Source organism: Xiphophorus maculatus, chromosome 23, assembly GCF_002775205.1.
Source record: "Xiphophorus maculatus strain JP 163 A chromosome 23, X_maculatus-5.0-male, whole genome shotgun sequence".
Classification (NCBI taxonomy): domain Eukaryota; kingdom Metazoa; phylum Chordata; class Actinopteri; order Cyprinodontiformes; family Poeciliidae; genus Xiphophorus; species Xiphophorus maculatus.
The window spans coordinates 23,763,371-23,783,527 of NC_036465.1; the positions used below are offsets into that span (position 1 = coordinate 23,763,371).

At 39.0% G+C, this 20,157-nt stretch overlaps 1 protein-coding gene across 2 annotated transcripts; it reads right to left on the reverse strand.

Annotated features, from left to right (window-relative positions):
• Positions 1–709: 709 nt before the first annotated feature.
• Positions 710–12,342, reverse strand: LOC102222154 (cysteine-rich and transmembrane domain-containing protein 1-like). Of its 2 annotated transcripts, none has more exons than XM_005795430.3 (3): positions 12,112–12,342; positions 4,859–5,168; positions 710–1,720 (listed from the first exon to the last, which is right to left on the reverse strand). In XM_005795430.3, exons 2-3 carry the CDS (start codon positions 5,148–5,150, stop codon positions 1,617–1,619), a joined length of 396 nt encoding a protein of 131 aa, XP_005795487.1. In that variant the 5' UTR covers positions 5,151–5,168; positions 12,112–12,342; the 3' UTR covers positions 710–1,616. The 2 variants fall into 2 exon arrangements, with proteins under 2 accessions (XP_005795487.1, XP_023184607.1); XM_023328839.1 differs by lacking the exon at positions 12,112–12,342 and adding an exon at positions 6,427–9,025.
• Positions 12,343–20,157: the final 7,815 nt, after the last annotated feature.

The window sequence follows — 20,157 nt, forward strand, 5'->3', positions numbered from 1 at the left end:
TATCCTTGCTGAAGAATCTCCACAGCATGATGATGAGTTTTACACTCTGTTAATCTATTGTGTCAAGCTTCAGTTACCCAGAGACGTGACAAAAACACACACACCTTTTATTGACAGCAAAACTGGTTATCAATAAGCGACAGGGACTTTTGGAAGATAAGATACTTAGTGTAACGTTTTAAAAAGATATATTTTAAAGAAAAAAAATTCAGTGCAAATTTCATCCTAAAAATCAAAAAAAGGTGCAGCTGAATCAAACGGTTGTAGCTGCAGGCCAGATTTCCTGCATTAATGAATTGTGGTCAGGGGCCAAACAAAATTAAAGTGCTGCAAAAGGCCTTTGAGCTAACCCTAAAGAAAATGAGTTATCATGACTGGCCAACTCTACACAGGAATGGTTCACCCGACTAAAAATGAACCTCTTTCTATTGCAATTTATCAGTCCAAACCTGAACCCTCAAATTAGAGATTTGATTTTTCTAGATACCTATGCATCTACAGTAAAATAATTTATTCTTAATGCTTTTGAATTTTTTTTCACCAGACGTATTAAGTGTGACCAGGAAGTGCACGCCGAACATAAGCTCAACATTTCCAGGTTTCTACAGCTGGTATTGATCTATAGTCTCTGCCCAGCTTGCTTCTTGCACACTCCACTTACATCCATAGATATGCTGCAATCCACCCAATAATTGGAAACGACAAAGTCTTTAATTATAGCAATAAATTATTTTAATGAAATAATCTCATCCAAAGCAAAAAAAAAGGCATCCACAGACTAATAGTTTCTTCTGTTGAGCAAGTACAGTTGTTTTGGGTTTTTTTTAACGATATTTCCAGATATATTTCCAAGGTCCAAATGACAAATATTAGAATATTTTTTCATAATAATAAAAGCACAACATTACATTGCAGCCATTAAAAAGTTAACAGGCATCCAACGAAAAGTTACCTTTGTGTTTAAAAATGCATTTCACTTACTTTCACAAAAGCCAAAAAAAAAAAAAGAAAGTTAAAATAAAACTGATACATTTCAAGCTTCTAAACATCAATCCCCCCGTAGCTCATTAGCAGCCAGGGTCTGGGTGAAATTTGGGAACAGAGCGCCTTGATGGGAGAGTAGTCCTTTGTTTGCTAAGGTAGCTGAGGAGTAGTGACGAAGGGGAAGGGGTCAGGGTTCAACAGGCAGGCAGGCAGGATTTCTTTCTTGCAGAGGTAATCATTGTAAAGTGCCAAAGAGCATCACACTAGATACGCCTGAGATCCGTGTATACTGAAGGAACAAGCACGTACAATGTGCATCTTTCTCAATGTGTGTGAAGGTTGTGTGTAGTTTTTTAAAAAAACAAGAGCCTCAGATACAATGTTGGTGTTAAGAAGCTCCGTTACAGACCGCTACAAGGCAAGTTCTGGACAAGTCGAGCAGAGCCCAAGCAGAAAGACTTCCCTATGAGACTGGAGCTGTTGTTTATTGAGAAATATTAGAGACGATGAGGTGAGGGGGAAGAGGTGAGACGGAGCCAGGTTTTAAGGCAGAAGAAGAAGAAAGGAGGAAAGGTTGATGGGGTTTTTCGGCTTACAGGAGACTAATAAGGCTGAGCAAATGAAGGAGGACGTTATGTCAGCATGTCCCAGAGGCAGCAGCAGCACAGCGCCGTCCAGCAGGCAGTCAGACAGGTGTCCGCTGTGTTTTCCCTTCTCCTGTCCTCCACCACATACACTGGGAGGGAAAGATACGCGGAAGGTTAGAGACGATAAGGAAGGGCAAAGGAAATCGAGAATGCAATTGGTGATTTATTTTTATTTCCCCATTCCTCCCAAAAAATAGCAGAAAACCAGAGATATTTCCAAGAATTACTCTGTCAGGACTCGGGCAGCGAGTTCAAGGGTAACCAGGGCCGATATGATTTCCTCTAATTACATTCCTCAAAGGAGGCACATCTCCATGGCAATACCATAGCAGCTGAGATCCACAATCCAGCAGGAGCAGAGTACTCTTTGTATCTCTGGCCGCATATAATGAGTTTTCAGCATAAAACAGTAAAACTTTCCTTTACTCCACATGTACAGCAGAGGCTTTCCGTCTCATCTAGTCAACAGTTTTTAATCAGAAACATTAGAGGAGACTATTAGACATGTATGAAGTTAACAGATGTTCCCAACAGGGAACTAAAAAAAATCCAACACAGGTGCTGAATAAATGCATCTCCCTGTCCTTGTTTGTGCGATTAATCATTTATGTAGAGCCAAACAGTCATCCAGCCTTTAACAGCCTGATCCACCTCAGGTCAGACCGTAAACAGAAAGCGGCTCTGATAACGACGCAACGATCTGATTAGTGCCAGGCCAATATTTAACAACTCCTGTCTTGAACTAAATATCTCACACCGAGAATCCTGATCAACCAGAGAATGCTTATTTTGACTTAATTGCATACGCAGTTACACCCCCACTCCCTTTTATAAAACGTCTCACTGCTAATTATGCTCTCTGTTCTCTTTGGGATATTTTACGGTGAACTTTATGTTGCACATATTGTTCTAACACTGGGGAACTACCGATGAATTAACTTACCTTGATTCTAAACTCAAGCATGACTACACACGGAGGATCCCCGACTACCTGAACTCTGTGAGCAGTTTAAACGTTTTGGTGGAGCTGAAACAGTTATTCAAAGACGATCCATAAACTGTATAATTAAATGTACCTTTGAGATTTTTATTTTTCTGTTTTGCATTTATAAAAAAAAAATTTAAAAGTATTGGAGCTCCAAACAGCTAAATGAAACAATTTGTTCCATTGTTTAACAATGCTTTACCCTTCTGCGACAGATTAAATTTAATGAAGTGAGACTGTAGGAATAAATAGAGTTCAACATTAAGCTGAAGTTAATAATGAGCTCCTGAAATGGCGTTCCCAAAGCTCTGACATCAAACCTATTAAAATTCAGCGGACTATGTCTAAAAGCCAGGTGTAAGCAATTAAACACACCGGCTGAGAAAAACCTAAAACCGTCTGCCATGAAAAGCGATCCATGTCCAGTCAGAATGATGTCAGAAGTCTGCTGATGGCTACAAAAATCACACAATCAAGGTGAGTTTGACCTGAATGACAATAGTGGGGATTTGTGTACCGTATTTTCCAGACTTTAAGCCGCACGTTTTAAATTTCCAGATTGGCTGGTCATACGACAGGTGTGACTTATTTGTCTTTTAACTTTTCATGACAATTTTTTGGACTTGTGCAACTTGTAGTCTGGAAAATATGGTATATATCTGGGCCTGTTTGATCATGTGTGGATTAGAGAAAATCCACCAACAAACTGATTCTTAAGGAGCTTTTAAACGCTTTAGCAGAGAGTAAAGATATAATTTAAAAAAAACATTAAATCTGAATTGTTGACCTGATTTTTATGCTCAGATACAGAAGTTAATCTATTTTATTGGCTTTATCATTTAATACGTACTTGTTTCAGATAGGGGTGCACCCTAGTTTTCTAATTTTACTTTTGACCCACCAATTTCAATTTGAACCAATTTTTTTTTTTTAGACACTGTTTAGACACTACGTTGGCAACAGTGAGGTGATAATTGTCAACTTATTAATTTATCAATTATTTTCAGACCTTTGTGGAAGTAGATATGATCGGTTCCACATCAGCAGGCCGATTATTGATAGCCCCTTGTTTCAAAGTTACGAGTTTAGAAACACAACATACTACAAAAAGCTGTAATGGGTGACTCGAATAACTAAGGATGTAACTTAAGAAAGAAAGTAAAGTACAACAAATTAACTGCATTTGCTCCAGAAGATTGATGAAATGCTCCAGGAAACGGTTTGAGCCATTTTCTGAAAAATGGTACGAGTAGCTTTTTAAAGTTTTATTTAGCATCTTCAATTAAGTCCAACCCCACACTGTATGATGGGTAATAAAAACAAGTTATCTTTTCTGTGTTCTGCAGACGAGTTGAAACATCCTAGTTCTAATCGTTCATGTTCTTGATCACAATCGCAACGTTTCAATCAAGGATTGTTTTCTTTGTCAAAATTTATGATCTGAAAAATAAAAATCACTGACGAGGCTTAAATACATCTAACACTTTGGCTGTTAGAAGAAAATGGAAAAAATGTGTCTTGTCCAGCTACATGTCATCATGTGTCATATAGTCATTTGACATAAGAACCCTCTTTAAAAGGCTCCAGGTTAGGCCTTCTGTCTCTCTGCGTACATAAAAACTAGAAAAGGTGAGCTAGAGGACGTTGCTGCCGTTCTGCCATTAATACGTCTCTGCAGTAGCAACAGGTGCAGTCGCAGGGCCATATTGGTGAGCATATGTAAAATGAGACATGGCATGTGCAACACTCCATTCGAACTAATAACGCTGTTGTGACTCGGAGGGCTCCGCAGCACCAGCGCTCATTAATGTGGTGCTGCGCAGCCTGTTCTGTGGATAACTAAAGGGAAACAGCGGCAGCCTAATGAAAATGTCCCATTTGCCCAAGAAGGTGCAACAAATGTGGAAAAAGGGCCAAACATGCCCTTTAATCACACTAGAGACAAAACGCTAATGTTCCTGGCTGAAACGTACTGCAGGAATGCAATTTAAGTAAAATCATGCAGGAAAAATGAAGGGCTGGTAATATTTAATAGCCTACATTATTAATATGATTTATACATTTTGTTTGTGTCCACTTTACTGTCTCTAAAACAGTCATCTAAGCGATCACAGAGCCTTTAACATGTTAGTCCACTCAGCATCGTGCTTCCTATATCATCAATGGTATCAAATACCTTCTGTAGACTATTACAGTACAATACATCCCATATACACTATAGCAGTTGTTGCACACCACTCACCTGTGTTTTTTGGGGCTTCCCCATACATGGGTGCAGGAGGGGGTCCACCCTGCCAGGCATACTGTGGCTGGCCTGGATATCCCTGGAATGGGGGCTGTCCTGGGCCAGGATAGGGACCTCCAGGACCAGCGGGGTAGTTAGGGTAGGCTGGGTTGGGCTGGTCCATGTTTACTGGGTATCCCTGTGGAGGATAACCCTGGGGTGGGTAGCCCTGAGGAGGTGGGCCCTGCCCTGGGTAGCCTGGAGCAGAAGGTCCACTGCCTGGGTACGGAGGCGGCTGCTCGAAATTCATCTCTGGGCTGAAGAGTCACTTTTTAAAAATAAGACAAACAAACTTTTTAGACCACATGTAGTACACATTACAACCACAAAATTTGGTGTCTCTTTGGGATTCTATGTGATAGGCTGACACATGCTCGACCTATAAAGTGGAAGGAAAATGATGCAAAACTCATGTTTTGTAAGTAAATGTTTGAAAAGTGATGCTGTTACTGCTGCCCCAGTATCCTACAAATTTGTCGAAAGAAGAAAACCACTAGAAGTCCAGTTCAACGTTTACGGTACTCAGAAAACAGGTAACACACCATCCCCATTAAGAAACACAGTAGTGGCGGCAACAGGCTGACTTGAGGCTTTTCTCTGTCCACAATGTGGAAGTTAGTTAGAGTTGGAAACTGCAGAAAACTAAAGACTAGGTCCGGTTCCAGAGGGATTTCGCAGGGGTTGCTGTGGCTGACTGTGGGGTCACATAGTAAACAGGCTTTTTATTTAATAAAATACATAAATAAACATTTATGCAACCTTTCAAGTAAAATAACATAGTTTAATAATATAAGAACAATTACGTAAACAGTGACATGTACATGTGTCGCCAGAAAATGCTGAGTAATTACGCTCATATTAGAATAAACTTTAGCTCACTGATAGCAGAAATCTACTAATCTAATGTTTCTGACCTCTGACGTCCATTTCTTTAAATGCTAAATCAGACGATGTTGTGAGAAATAAACTGCAAAGGAAACTGTACAGTACTGGCTTCAGGAAACCTTTCGTACTATCCGGTCGGTTAAACACCCCATGCTAAAAGTCAGAAACGCCTGAATGGATTGGACTTGTTTTTTAATATGGCAGGTTTGAAACTGAAATAAACAACTCGGCATACAAACAGGAATGCAATAACTCTCCCTCAATATGAAACCTGTACGTATCCTACTACATCATTATAAAATAAATGTCCATTGCAAAATACTGTAAATAATTCCACTTTAAATTCAATCTGTTATCCAGTTATGAATTTAGTTAGTACTTAAAGGAATACTTCTTAATCTGACCACAGATACAGAACACAACATCTTGCTGTCTCAGTCTCTTGCAGCATACTATGCCATCTCTGCAACACAGTGGCTGAACAGTTATTTCCTAGTATTCTTAAAGGGCCAGCTCACCCATTTAAACTAATGGCAGAGCCTGAACAGGAACAGTATGATGCTTATGCGAGGTGCAAAACATATGTTGGGGTGTGAATGAGAGCAATCCTGAAATGTCTGTAAAAACCCTATCCTTGTTACCTCGCTGGTTTTTCCTCCAACAGGCGTTTTCTTTTTCTCGGCAGGTTTTAATTCCTCCTCACCCGAGAACACCCTGAGTCATTGTCCCTGCTGCTGGCCTCTGCTCTGATGTCGCCTCCCTTACTTTGCTCTATTGTAACAAAAAAAAGTAACTTCTTTTTCCACATAGTTCTACACAGGAAGGAAACAGGATTGTGTTTATTCCTGGCAGTAAATTACCAGCAAGGGATGTAACATAGATAAGAAAATTAATAAGCTTGTCACGAAGATTAGCATGACATAACGGCATGGATTAACTGGTAATCATTTAGCTAACATTATTTGAATTCAACAGCACAACTTAATTCAATTCAAAAAGATTATTGATCTGAAGGACAAATTCAATGTTGCAACACGTTAATTCAAACTTCTTCAGAGTGATTGTAGATGTTGAGATGGGGAGGAAAGATCTCCTGTAGCAGTCTGTATTACAGCCAATTTGAAGAAGCCTCTCACTAAAGACTCTGTCTCTTGAAGAGGATGCTAAAGGTTGCCTACAATTTTCTTGATTTTATGTAAAATCCTTCTTTGCATCACCTCCTCTCGCTGGGCCACAGGTGTAAAACAGACGTTAGCATGTGAATGCTCACGTTGCATTTAAAGACGGCTCAGACATAACCGCTCCTCGGTGTAGTCTGACTCGGCAGGACCAGGATACGTGAATGGGCGGGCCTGGTCCCCAGTGGCATGCGGACTGGTGCAGAATCTGCATAAGACTGGGGTTCACATTCCAGCAGCACAATGACCCTAAACGCACAACAAAGAGCAGTCTGGTGCTAGGTTAAAAGAGCCCAGTCAAAGTCAAGACCCAAATCCAATTACAAATCTGTGGCAAGACTTCACATTTTGTTGTACCCACCCAGTAAATATCCAGCCAATCAGACTGTGATTGAGCTATTTGGCAAAGAAGAATGGGCCAACATTTCAGTCTCTGCCTGCTCAGAATTGATTTTCTTCCACTTCACAAGTAAACACAACTTAGTGTTGGTCTGTGTTTAGGAAAATTCTTTTGATAATTAGTGAAACACTGAGTCAATCAGAGAAATGTGCATTTGTCTTTAGATATTTATTTTGAAAAATCAGATCAGGCAGGAGAGAGAGTTAGAGAAGACAGAGGAAGAAGACGGAAGAATAAGTGAAACTTACAATGCTCCTTCCATGTACACGATGCCTGGTGCCCATCTCTCCCTTGTAGGGAGTTTCTCTTTGTTTCTCCCACTCCGGTTAATTGGTACTTCTACCCCTAAATCAAACTCAGTTCAACAGAGTTTCGGTTTTGATAAGGTCCAGAGATCTCCTCTGAAACTTCCGTTATCAGTTCCATAAGAAAAACACTTGCTCAGAAACCTTCATTATCAGTTCAATCTTCCCAGTAAATACGCCAAAGTTTAATTTTCCTAGACACCTGTCGCATCAAATCCCAATAAAATACAACTTATTGTTGTATGGAACCAAATAGTCAGCGATAATATACATCACAAAACTACTAGATATTATTTTTTGCAACTACACTTGTGATATATTAAAACATTGTTTAAAAAATCTGTTAGAACTTCAAGCATTCTTATGCAAGACTTGAGAGACATGATTCCTACCTAGACCTACTGTACATTCTGCTGTAAACAATGGGAGTAAAGCAAACACGAGTATCAGCTGTCTCCGTTGCCCTTTCTTCCTGTAGGATTGTTAGGAAACCTCCAGAGACACATTAGGTAATGAATTCTCCTGAGCCCAGATAAGACATCTTACCATTCTCAGGAAGGGACAAAAGTGATGAAACCGTTTCCCAGCACAGAAAAAAGTACACATTATGATCACCGACTACCTTTTCTCTGACCAGTTTCCTCCTGCACAGAATGAAAACTCAGCCACATGCAGCAGAGAAAACCCCTGCAGATTGTTTTCACGACTGCAGAAGGCGTCTCACAGCTCAGTGGTCAATCACAACTCCACCAGAGATAAGTACCATTAGTTTACGTTTCACAAAGACTTCAGCATAGAAAATGAGGCTGCTGAAATGAACCATATAGAACAGGAGGGACTAAAAAAAAGAATGTGAAAATAGACGGCCTTCACCGGTTGCACTTTCACACCTCATTTTCCCTCTTCGTTCACACACAAATGTGAGAAGTCCAACTAGATCACACATTTCGCATTACGAGGGCTGTGTGAAACGTTGTGCAAATGAGGGAGAAAACTCATAAACACAATTCCAGGTAAAGGTTTTTAATGTTTAAGCTTTACTTGGCGAGTCCAACAAACACCTGAAGGTTTTTCGTTCCACGTGAATGAAAAACCTTTGTTCGAGTGGAACAAAGGTTGAAAGCAAGTAGATTTTTATGGCTAACCGCTAATGGCTTGTGATGAAATAGATCCGAGGACCATCACAAGCCACCATGATGTCCGTCGCCACATTTATGTACAACAATAATAACAATGGAAGAAATGGGGGTAGATGGAAATCAGAATCTCTGCCTCTCCTCCTGGGATTTCTTCGTCACATTGTATGTACACTGTAAACACCTCCTGGTTATCTTAACCACCTACTTTCTGTGTCAGGAGTTACATAAATAAAGATAGTGAAAGAAAACCCTTACTTGTGTGTGTGTGTGTGTGTATTTGTTTTCTGCTTTGGAAAAATTAACATTGCTAATATTTAGCTCAAAATACAATTTCTAATTACTTCTTACGTATTATCAGCTACTAGTTTTATTGTGGCTGTTGGGAAATATCCCAAGATGATTGGTACAATACATGCTTATCTCTTAAACACGGTACGTCTGTGAAACATAAAGTGATGTAATGGAAAACAGGGTGGCGCTTTATAATCAATGTTTGGAGTAGGTATGGTGTTTATAAGAAGTAAAAGACACAAAAACAAATATTTTAAAAACGATTAAACGTCTTTTATTGATACCAAAATATGTAAATCATCACTGTTGCACTAATAATGCTTAGAGCGTTTATAAATTGTCATTTTGACATTGATTGGAGATACACAACCAGAAATTTGGAGTTGACTACCAATCTCTGATTATAGTCAATTCATATTTCTCTATAAAGCTGATATAAAAAGATGTAAGAAGAGCATACAAAATATTCTCTCTAGGCTTTCTGTCTATGAGCATTCAGTATATATATATATATATATATATATATATATATATATATATATATATATATATATATATATATATATATATATATACATTAGAAGCCAAGAGCTTTTCAAATCTTTCTGTGAGAATAATGTACAAGGTTTTTACAAAACAACTCAAAACTGGTGTTAGCATTTTATATTAAAAATAAACACATCGTAGCGCTCCTGACATTACTAGAGCAACAGCCCATGTCTGTATTCCCAAGAAACAAAGCGCTGGCTCCGAGATTTCCTAAACTCAATCATTCCCAAATCACACAGACAAAGGCTTTCAGTCATTTAAGTTGAAAACTCAAATGGCACTCTTTTTATATGAAACTACTCTGCGATACATTTAGCCTTTCTATTATTATGTGCTGAAAATCTCGCTCTCTTTGTCAGCCTGAAAAAGCTATGCAGCATCTGAATGTGTTGCATGAAATACAGTTTTCTTACTGGACATTTCTTACTCTTCTTTCCCCAACATTGATGCAAAAAATAGTTGCATTTTAGTCGTTTCTCAGGAGTAACAACTTCCAACATCAAAAAATTGTTGAAAGTCTAACAGTGATAGTTAAATAAATAATTGTAACTTTTTACAGGGAGGAATGAAGTCGCTGTCTTCCACCAGTGTCCCAGCTCACGTCTCTACTGCTCATGTCTCTACTGCCGCGACACATTCGCTTGTTTACAGAAGAATGTATAAGTATACATATTATAGCATCATATATGATAAATAAGGTTTTTCATAGATGCATGAATCGATTTCTTGTCAGCTTCTTAAAAAGCTAAACTAAAAGTCAAACGCGCATGACCAATAACGATTAGTGATGGACAGATTTATACACTACAAGACGCAATTAATAAAATCAATAAAAGTCTCATCTTGATCGACATTGTCTGCTTTCATTGAAATACTAATATAAATATGAATGTTAGATTCAGACGCATACATCTTTTTGACAGTTATCTTACTCCATACTGGTGCTCCTTGATCCTAATAACAAGCACAAGTACAGTTTCAACATTTCAGCACCAAAGTGTTGCTGGAAAAAACCTCAAACTGTATCCAAAGAAATTCTCTGATTATTTATTTTTCACACCAGAGTGACAGCATTACACAAAATTCCTGCTTTCGCTATGCCAACAAGTCAAATGCTGAAAACAAAAGAAAAACAAAAACACTGGTTATCTTCTGGTGTTAGATTACAGGCTAAACACTGAGGTGGAGCTTCATTCAAAAGAAAGACCTAATATCTGAAACCAATGAGGATCTGTGCCAACACTAAAGTTTGTCTCTTGGCCCACTGTTTTGTGTCTTACATAAAAATGGTTCAAGTCAAGAATATATGTTGCAAATGGACTAGAAATTAACTGAACTTATTTTACTGAGCCCATTTAAGTCCAGACTGAGAGCACTAGATATGGCTTCTTTAATTTGTGACTATGTTTAATAATTATTTGTATGACGTTTTAATTGTGTAACTATTTGCAATTGATTTATAACCTTTGCTGCCTCTTGGCCAGCACTCTCTTAAGAAATATTAAGGAGTTTTTAATCTCAGTGGGACTTTCCTGGTTACAAAAAGGTCAAATAAAATAAGTAAGTAAATTTAGTAAAAATATAAAATAAAAAAAGGTTGAATTCATTCAGTACTCTTGACTAAAACAAAGTACTGCTTTTCGTTTGCGTATCTAATCTACGTGACTGGTCTCGTCTTCATTTGCATGGGTGTCACCTGTTTTATGTCTTTCCACTCCGAACAGCAGGTGTGTGTAGGTTACCTCACACCATGTTTTCACAACAGGATCTTGGTGATAAGATCACAAAAAGACACATACACACAGGGAGGAAAGTTCATCTGGGGGATCTATGAAGCCGTCTGGAATAGGCCCAGTCAGCTCCAGTTAAATATAGCCGATACTGTCATCACTGAAACTGGTAAACCCAGGTCCATGGTACCCAGGTAAAAGCTGAGGCAGTTTCCTTTTACAACAAAGCCAGAGCTTCCCATGAAATAGAGCAGCTACTGTAACTTAGCAGCCCATGTTTTCTTTTCCCAGTCTCCAGGGACATGAAGGCACAAGGTAAGCTGTATTTCAAGACACCCCTTTGGAGCTCATTAGGAGGCATCACCACAGATATTTTTTCACACAAGTGGGTGAGCACATTTCACCATTTGCTCACTCACTATAAGTAATCTACTAATAAAACATTTAAGATAAACGAAACCAAGACATATGATATTGTTCTGTTTAGCTGCTTAGCAACACTAATTTGACTGAAAATTGCTAAAAACGCGCTTATATAATGTCTCCATGTTAGCTTTGTTTGTATTTCTAGCTAATAATCATATTTAAGCCCCGTATCAAATATTAAGCTAGCCTGTCAATATTAGACATGCGTAACACGGCGCATCCAGGCCATAACCCTGCCCAGAGGTTCAAATTCAAAAGGCTCCTAAACACATAAATATTGAAGCTAACGGAAACAGTGAACCGCTTACCTTGAAACAAAACGGCTCCGATATTTCTATGAACGCAGTGGTGTTAGCTTAGCAGCAAACTCACTCTCCCGTGCTGTTTTCTTTACTATTTTTACCGCAATGAGTGACCCCCCCCCTCCTGAAGCCCAGTGCGTACAGCCGTGGCTGGACGTGACGTCATTTAGAAGGGCGTGCCTAACAATAATAGAAAGAAAAAAAGCTCTGATAGAAAAATCACATGATTGGCGGTTGACACGGCCCGTGGTCACAGCGTCCAATCAAAAACGAGGACGATGACCGAAGGAACGTCAGGAAGAAGAAACTCCTGTGACTCCTGATCATTTGACTTGATGAAAGATTAAACAGACCCACATCCACAGCATCCTGTGGATGACGATGCAAACACCACGGGAGGAAAAAGCTGAGATGAGTGACTCATTTGTGTAAATCAGTAGAAGCTCACTTTCTTGCTTTTGCCTCTGTAGATTTAAATATAAGGGTAATAGAAATTTGGCATCATTAGTATTAGTATCATTAATACTAATACTAATTAGTATTAATATTAGCATTAGTTTCATTAGTATTTTGACACAAATTGCATACATAGCTGTTAAAAAAAAAGTCCCCTGGCAGATTATTTTACTTATAAGCCATCTTTCCTACATCATGTATGGACAAAATCTGCCAGTGGAACTACTACTTTAGTTAATATTAAGGAATTGGTGACTTACGACAAGCTCCTATATCTTACTTGTATTTGTTAGTACACTATATAGTACTAACAAATATTAGTAGTAATATTACTTAGTACTAATATTAACAAATATTAGCAAATAGTACTAACAAATATTAGTACTAACAAATATTAGTACTAATATTTGTTACTAATATTAGTATTAGTACTAATATTTGTTAGTGTATATGTATATATATATATATATATATATATAGCTAAGATCTAAGAGCTAAGATCCTGTGGGACTTCCAGATCCAGACAGACAAAATGGTAATGGCGAACCAACCAGACATTGTCGTAGTGGATAAACAACAGAGGAAAGCCGTTGTGGTAGATGTAGCAATACCAAGCGACTGCAACATCAGGAAAAAGGAGCACGAGAAACTAGAGAAATACCAGGGCCTCAGGGAGGAACTGGAGAGGACCTGGAAGGTGAAGACCACAGTGGTGCCTGTGGTCATCGGGGCCCTCGGGGCAGTCACCCCCAAACTGGACCAATGGCTACAACAGATCCCAGGAACAACATCAGACATCTCAGTCCAGAAATGTGCAGTCCTTGGCACAGCCAAGATACTGCGCAGAACCCTCAAGCTCCCAGGCCTCTGGTAGAGGACCCGAGCTCAGAGGATAAGAACCACCCGCGGTGGGTGAGAAGGGAATTTTTTGATATATATACAGTACAGACCAAAAGTTTGGACAAACCTTCTAATTCAATGGGTTTTCTTTATTTTCATGACTATTTATAAGGCAAGAAATCCCACTTATTAACCTGACAGGGCACACCTATGAAGTGAAAACCACTTCAGGTGACTACCTCTTGAAGTTCATCAAGAAAATGCAGAGTGTGTGCAAAGCAGTAATCACAGCAAAAGGTTGCTACTTTGAAGAAACTAGAATATAAGGGCTATTTTCAGTTGTTTCACACTTTTTTGTTTAGTGCATATTTCCACATGTGTTATTCATAGTTTTGATGCATTCAGTGTGAATCTACAATGTCAATAGTCATGAAAATAAAGGAAACTCATTGAATTAAAAGGTGTGTCCAAACTTTTGGTCTGTACCGTATATAATAATTAATAAAATTACGAGAATAAAACACAACTTATGTTGGACATTGGTAAATTTAAAACAACAGTTAAGCATTAGCTTTCAACATATTTTCATTAAAACCCTGCTAAGATCTGTTCTGTAACCTTCAAAATGTCCTCATTGTTCAGAACCAAACATCTTCAAATTGTGGTTGAGAGGAACTGATGATCGTGATGCTGTCCAGAAGAGGACGCCAGGGCTCCATACGTCATTTGTGTAATTAGGGCTGTTGCAAATGATTATTTTAGTCGGTTAATCTATGACTTGTTCTGACAATTGGATAATCGAATAAAATATTTCATTTTCAATTTTATTGAGAGTTCTCATTTTGCATAATTAAAATGCAAAACGCAAAATTTTTGCATGAGAAATTTTGCATTTTTTCATTTTGCATGAGACTATGCAAAATGAGAACTGTCTAGAACAGGGGCCACCAACATTTTTCATCCTGGGAACCCTGAACCAATTTTTGCTCACTGGGTGAATTTGTGGATTTCTGAAATGTATGATTTTATGCCTTCTTTTACCAACCTTTTATTTGTTGCATTCATGTTGATGTGTATTTAAAGACATAACATAGAACTTTTCACAAAAAAATGTGTAATTAATCTAAATTCTCACTGTCACCTTGCAGTGTCTCAGTGACTCCATTAGAGGTCGCAATCGCTCCTTTGAAGATCTATGATTTAGACCGTTTACACGTAGCCTATAGGAAGAGTTCTTAGCTCTTAATCTTTTGCTCACTACCCTCAAATTAAAGATTAGATTTTTCTACATATTCTCAGTGTGAGACAAGCACGTCTACAATAAAATATTCATTTGTTTTTAATGATTGTGTACTGCTGTATTGCTGGCTGCATGACACATTTTTACCAGATGAAGTTTGGCCAGGAACTGCTGAACGAAAGTTCAACAAATCGGGGTTTCTAAAGTTGGTACTGATCTATAGTCTCTGCCCAGCATGCTTCTTGCACACTCCGCTTACATTTATGCATAATACTGCAATCCACCAAATAATTAGAAATGACCATGTAAATAATTATAGCAAAAAATTATTTTAATAAAAATTCTCATCCAAAATTAAAAAGGCATCCACTGACAAATGGTGTTTCTACTGCTCAGCAAGTACAGATATATATATATATATATATATATATATATATATATATATATATATATATATATATATATATATATATATATATATATATATATACACTAATCATTTTCATAATAATGAAAGCACAAAATAACATTAGAACTATTAAAAGTTAACAGTCATTCAGCAAAAATTACCATTGTGTTTAAAAATGAAATGCATTTTGATTATTTTAATAAGACAAAAAGAGTGAAACAAAAAAAAAGTGTGAAAAATAAAACTGATATATTTCAAGCTTCTAAACATCAACTTCCATGGCTAAATAGCAGCTGAGGTCTTGGTGACATTTGGGAACAGAGCCCGGTTTTAAGGCAGATGAGGGGTAAAGATAGATTAATAGGACTACCAGGATTTTGAGAAATTCCTATCTCTACCAAGAGGGGCCAAATTGGGTATCTTCCTAGAACTACGGAGAGAGGGCCAAACTGGGTTATTAGCATCCAAATGTGGCCAAACTGACGACTCTGAATGGTCTAATTAGCATCCCTGTAGATGTGACCATAGCCTGAGGGACCAGCAGGGGGGAGGAGAGCCAAACTGATTTACATAACAAAGGCGCCTCTTCACACCCTCTCTTGGAGGGCCAAACTGGCCCCTCTCTGGTAGCTCTAGGGACAGGGCCAAACTGGCCCCTCTCTGGTACCTAGACGAAGATTCCCATTTTGGGAATCTTTGGTAGTTCTAGTGTTAAGTTTTTGGTTTACGGGAGACTAAGAATTATCCAATGCACAACATATCAGTTCCAAGATGCAGCAGCAACAGAGTTTCTTCAGGCAGATCTTTGCTATGGTGTCATCTTCCCTTTCCACCACCACAACCACTGAAAAGGAAAGATTTAGAAAGGTTAGAGAAGACAGGACGAAGGGCAAAAGAAATCGACAATGCAAATAGTGATTTTTTTTTCTTCTCCAAAAATTACAGAAAGCTAGAGAAATTTTGGAGAATTACTCAGTCAGGACTCCAGCAGAGAGTTCAAGGGTAATCAAGGCTGATATGATTTCCTCTAATTACATTCCTCATAGGAGGAACATATCCATGGCCTTTTGTTGCTGTATTGCTGGCTGCATATAATAGGTTTTCAGCATAAAAAACAATAACACTTTCTTCTACTTCACATATGGAGCAGAGGCTCTATGTTTCATCCAGTCAATAAGTTTTAATTAGAACCATTAGAGGACTATGTTAGCCAGTTTAGCAGATGTTCACAACTAGGAAAAAAACGAGTCCAACACAGGGCATGAATAAAAGCATCTGCCTTTCATTGTTTGTGTGATCAAACATTTATTTACCAACCAGAGCATCTCTGATAACAATGCAAAGATCTGACTAGTGTCATGCCAGTATTTAACAACTCTTGTCTTGATCTAAATGTCTCACAGTGAGAAGCCTGATCAACCAGTGAATGCTTATCTTGACTTAGTTGCATATGCAGTTACACCCCACTTCCTTTTATAAAACTGTTCTCTTTGAGCTTCATGTTTCACATATTATTCTAACAATCAGAATTCAAATCAAATCAAATTTTATTTGTATAGCACATTTCAGCAGCAAGGCATTCTAAAGTGTTTTACATCATAACAAACACAAAAACACAAAGTCATGCAACATAGAATCAAAAATCCAAACATGACATTAAGTCAAATGCCGTTGTTAAATTCATAATTGATGATGTTTCAAATAAACTCTAAACAGGTGGGTTTTTAGTCGAGATTTAAAGGAAGTCAGTGTTTCAGCTGTTTTACAGTTTTCTGGACGTTTGTTCCAGATTTGTGGTGCACAGAAGCTGAATGTTGCTTCTCCTTGTTTGGTTCTGATTCTGGGAATGCAGAGCAGTACCAGAACCAGAACCAGAAGATCTGAGATGTCTGGAGGGATGGTACAACAACAGCAGATCTTTAATGTATTGTGGTGCTAAGCCGTTCAGTGATTTATAAACTAACAAGAGTATTTTAAAGTCTATCCTTTGAGCTACAGGGAGCCAGTGGAGGGACTTTAAAACTGGTGTTATGTGCTCTATCTTTCTGGTTTTAGTGAGAACGCCAGCAGCAGCATTCTGGATCAGCTGCAGCTGTTTGATTGATTTGTTGGGCAGACCTGTGAAGACGCTGTTGTTTCTCCAGATCTCGCTGAGACATTAGTCCTTTAATCCTGGAAATGTTCTTCAGGTGATAAAAGGCCGACTTTGCAACTGTGTTTATGTGGCTCTGGAGGTTCAGGTCAGAGTCCATCACTACTCCCAGGTTTTGGGCCTGATCGCTGGGTTTTAGTTGTAATAACTGTAGGTGTGCATTGAGTCTAGATCGTTCCTCTTTAGGTCCAAAAATAATAACTTCAGTTTTGTTTCTGTTCAGCTGGAGAAGGTTTTGGCACATCCACACATTTATCTGTTCTAAGCATTTATTCAGTGATTGGATGGTTCAGAGTCTCCTGGTGACATCGTAATGTAGAGCTGTGTATCGTCCGCATAGTTATGGTAGCTAATATTATTTCCTGTTATAACCTGAGCTAGTGGGAGCATATAAATATTGAATAAAAGGGGTCCTAGGATTGAACCTTGGGGTACCCCACATGTGACCTTTGACCTCTTTGATGAGAAGTTTCCAATTGAAACAAAGAAATCCCTGTTCTTTATGTAGGATTCAAACTAGTTGACTACTGGACCGGAGAGTCCGACCCAACTCTCCAGTCGATTCAGTAATATGTCACAATTCAGTAAACTGTGAAAAACTGTCAACTAAGATCCAACAGAACCAGCACTGTGGTTCTCCCACAGTCCGTATTTATATGGATGTCATTGAACACTTTTACGAGGGCGGTCTCTGTGCTGTGGTGAGCACGAAAACCAGACTGGAAGTAGTCAAAGCAGTTGGTTATTGTTAGGAAGCTAGTTAATTGTTTAAACAGCTTTTTCAATAACTTTGCTGATGAATGGGAGGTCAGAGATCGGCCTGTAATTCTGCATTAGTGATTTGTCCAGATTGTTCTTTTTTATAAGTGGTTTGATTACTGCTGTTTTGAAAGCATGGGGGAAAACGCCTGATGAGAGCGATGAGTTTACTATTTGGATCAGATCAGTAGCAATAACAGGCAGGACTTTCTTAAATAAATGTGTGAGTAGGACATCCAGACAGCAGGAACTTGAGCTTAATTCACTTATAATTTCTTCTAGGGTTTTATAATTAAGTAGTTGAAATTGGGTCATTTTTCCTGCATTTGTTTTGTTTGGGCACAGCACTGGTACTGACTTTATAGTGGATGTACAAATTAATCCTCTGATTTTTTTGTATTTTCTCTGAAAAGAAGCTGGAAAACTGGTTGCAGGCGGCATTAGATTGAAATTTAGGTCGTAACGTCATATGAGGGTTTGTGAGCCTGTCAACTTTTGCAAATAAAGTTCGAGCATTGTTAATGTTTTTGTTTATGACATCTGCAAAGAAAGCCTCTCTTGCATGTTTTAGTGTTGAGTGACAGTTACATAGTCTTTCTTTATAGATGTCATAATAAACGTGAAGTTGAGTTTTACGCCATTTTCGTTCGGCCCTACGGCAGAGTTGTCTTGCAGATTGAACAGTTTGAGAATTTCTCCGTGGAGATTTCTTCCTACCAGACACAACCTTCACTTTAATGGGGGCAGTGCAATCAATGATATCTGAAACGTTAGACTGAAAATCACCTACCAACTTATCTACATCATTACAGCTTAAGGGCAAGGAAGAAGAGTAGATTTGATTAAATGTTTCTGCTGTGTTTTCTGTAAAAGAACGTTTTGTGATAGTAGCTTAAGGTAAATTAGGAACTTGACTTACCTTACACACACAGGATCCCCAACTACCCAAACTCCTTGTAATTAGGTTGAATGTTTTGGTGGAGCTGAAACAGTTACTAATAGATAATATCTACAAAATACTTAGCAATTCATAGACTATATAATTAGGTGCAACTTTGAAATGTATAGTAGCTGTATGTGTGGATTAGCTAAACATCATGGTAAGGAGGTAGTTGAATCATTTGATTCAGCTGTGTTGGAGCAGAGACACATCTAAAACTGGTAGTACACTGGCCCTTGAGGACTGGAGCTAAACATCCATGCCATATTCACATTATAAAAGATTGTGAACACCACTCACCAACTTGTGGCTCATCGTGAGCCATAGGAGGGTGTCCACCTTGCCAGGCATTCTGTCCTGGGCCTGGACGTCCAGGACCCATTTCTTCAGGGAAGTTCTGGCGCATGTTTACATGGGAACGGAGGGGACAAAGATAAACACACAAGTAATTTTTTCATTATTCTCTTTTAATAATTGCAATCACCCTGCAGATCCAATGATAGCCGTAATTAATGTAAGAGTCAATAACACAGGGTGGTGTGATGAAAAGACATACTGTTCTAAACAAACGGAGAATTGAACTGCTTGGGCATCATTTGACCAAAGGAGAACAGCACTGAAATGGTTTTAAACAAAATATTGTGGAACACTCACTCACTCAAAAACACAATAACACAATCAGGTGAGGGACCAGACAAAGTGCAGCCTGAAGACCCCGATGATGAACGGAAACTTTGGACTTAGTGTTCCCTCGCCCGGATGCGGGTCACCGGGGCCCCATTCTGGAGCCAGGCCTGGAGGGGGGGCACGATGGCAAGCGCCTGGTGGCCGGGCTTTTTCCCATGGAGCCCGGCCAGGCTCAGCCCGAAGAGGAAACATGTGTCCCCGACCCCATGGGCCCACCACCTATGACAGGGGCCAAAGTGGTTGGGTACAATGTGTGATTGGTGGCGGCTGAGGGAAGGGGCCCTGGCTGTCTAATCCTCGGTTGCAGAAGCTGGCTCTTGGGACGTGGAATGTCACCTCTCTGGTGGGGAAGGAGCCCGAGCTAGTGTGTGAGGTGGAGAGGTTCTGGCTAGAAATAGTCGGTCTCACCTCGACGCATGGCTCTGTTTCTGGAACCAGTCTCTTTGAGAGGGGCTGGACATACTTCCACTCTGGATTTGCCCACGGTAAGAGGCATCGGGGAGGAGTGGGCATACTTGTTGCTCCCCATCTCGGTGCCTGTACGTTGAAGTTTACCTCCACTTGGGGCA

Coding starts and splice junctions, on each gene's coding strand:
- LOC102222154 (XM_005795430.3), bottom strand. CDS start 5,150: ATGAATTTCGAGCAGCCGCCTCCGTACCCAGGCAGTGGACCTTCTGCT. Junction 1,721..4,858: donor GGAAGCCCCAAAAAACACAG/GTGAGTGGTGTG, acceptor TTTCCCTCCCAG/TGTATGTGGTGGAGGACAGG.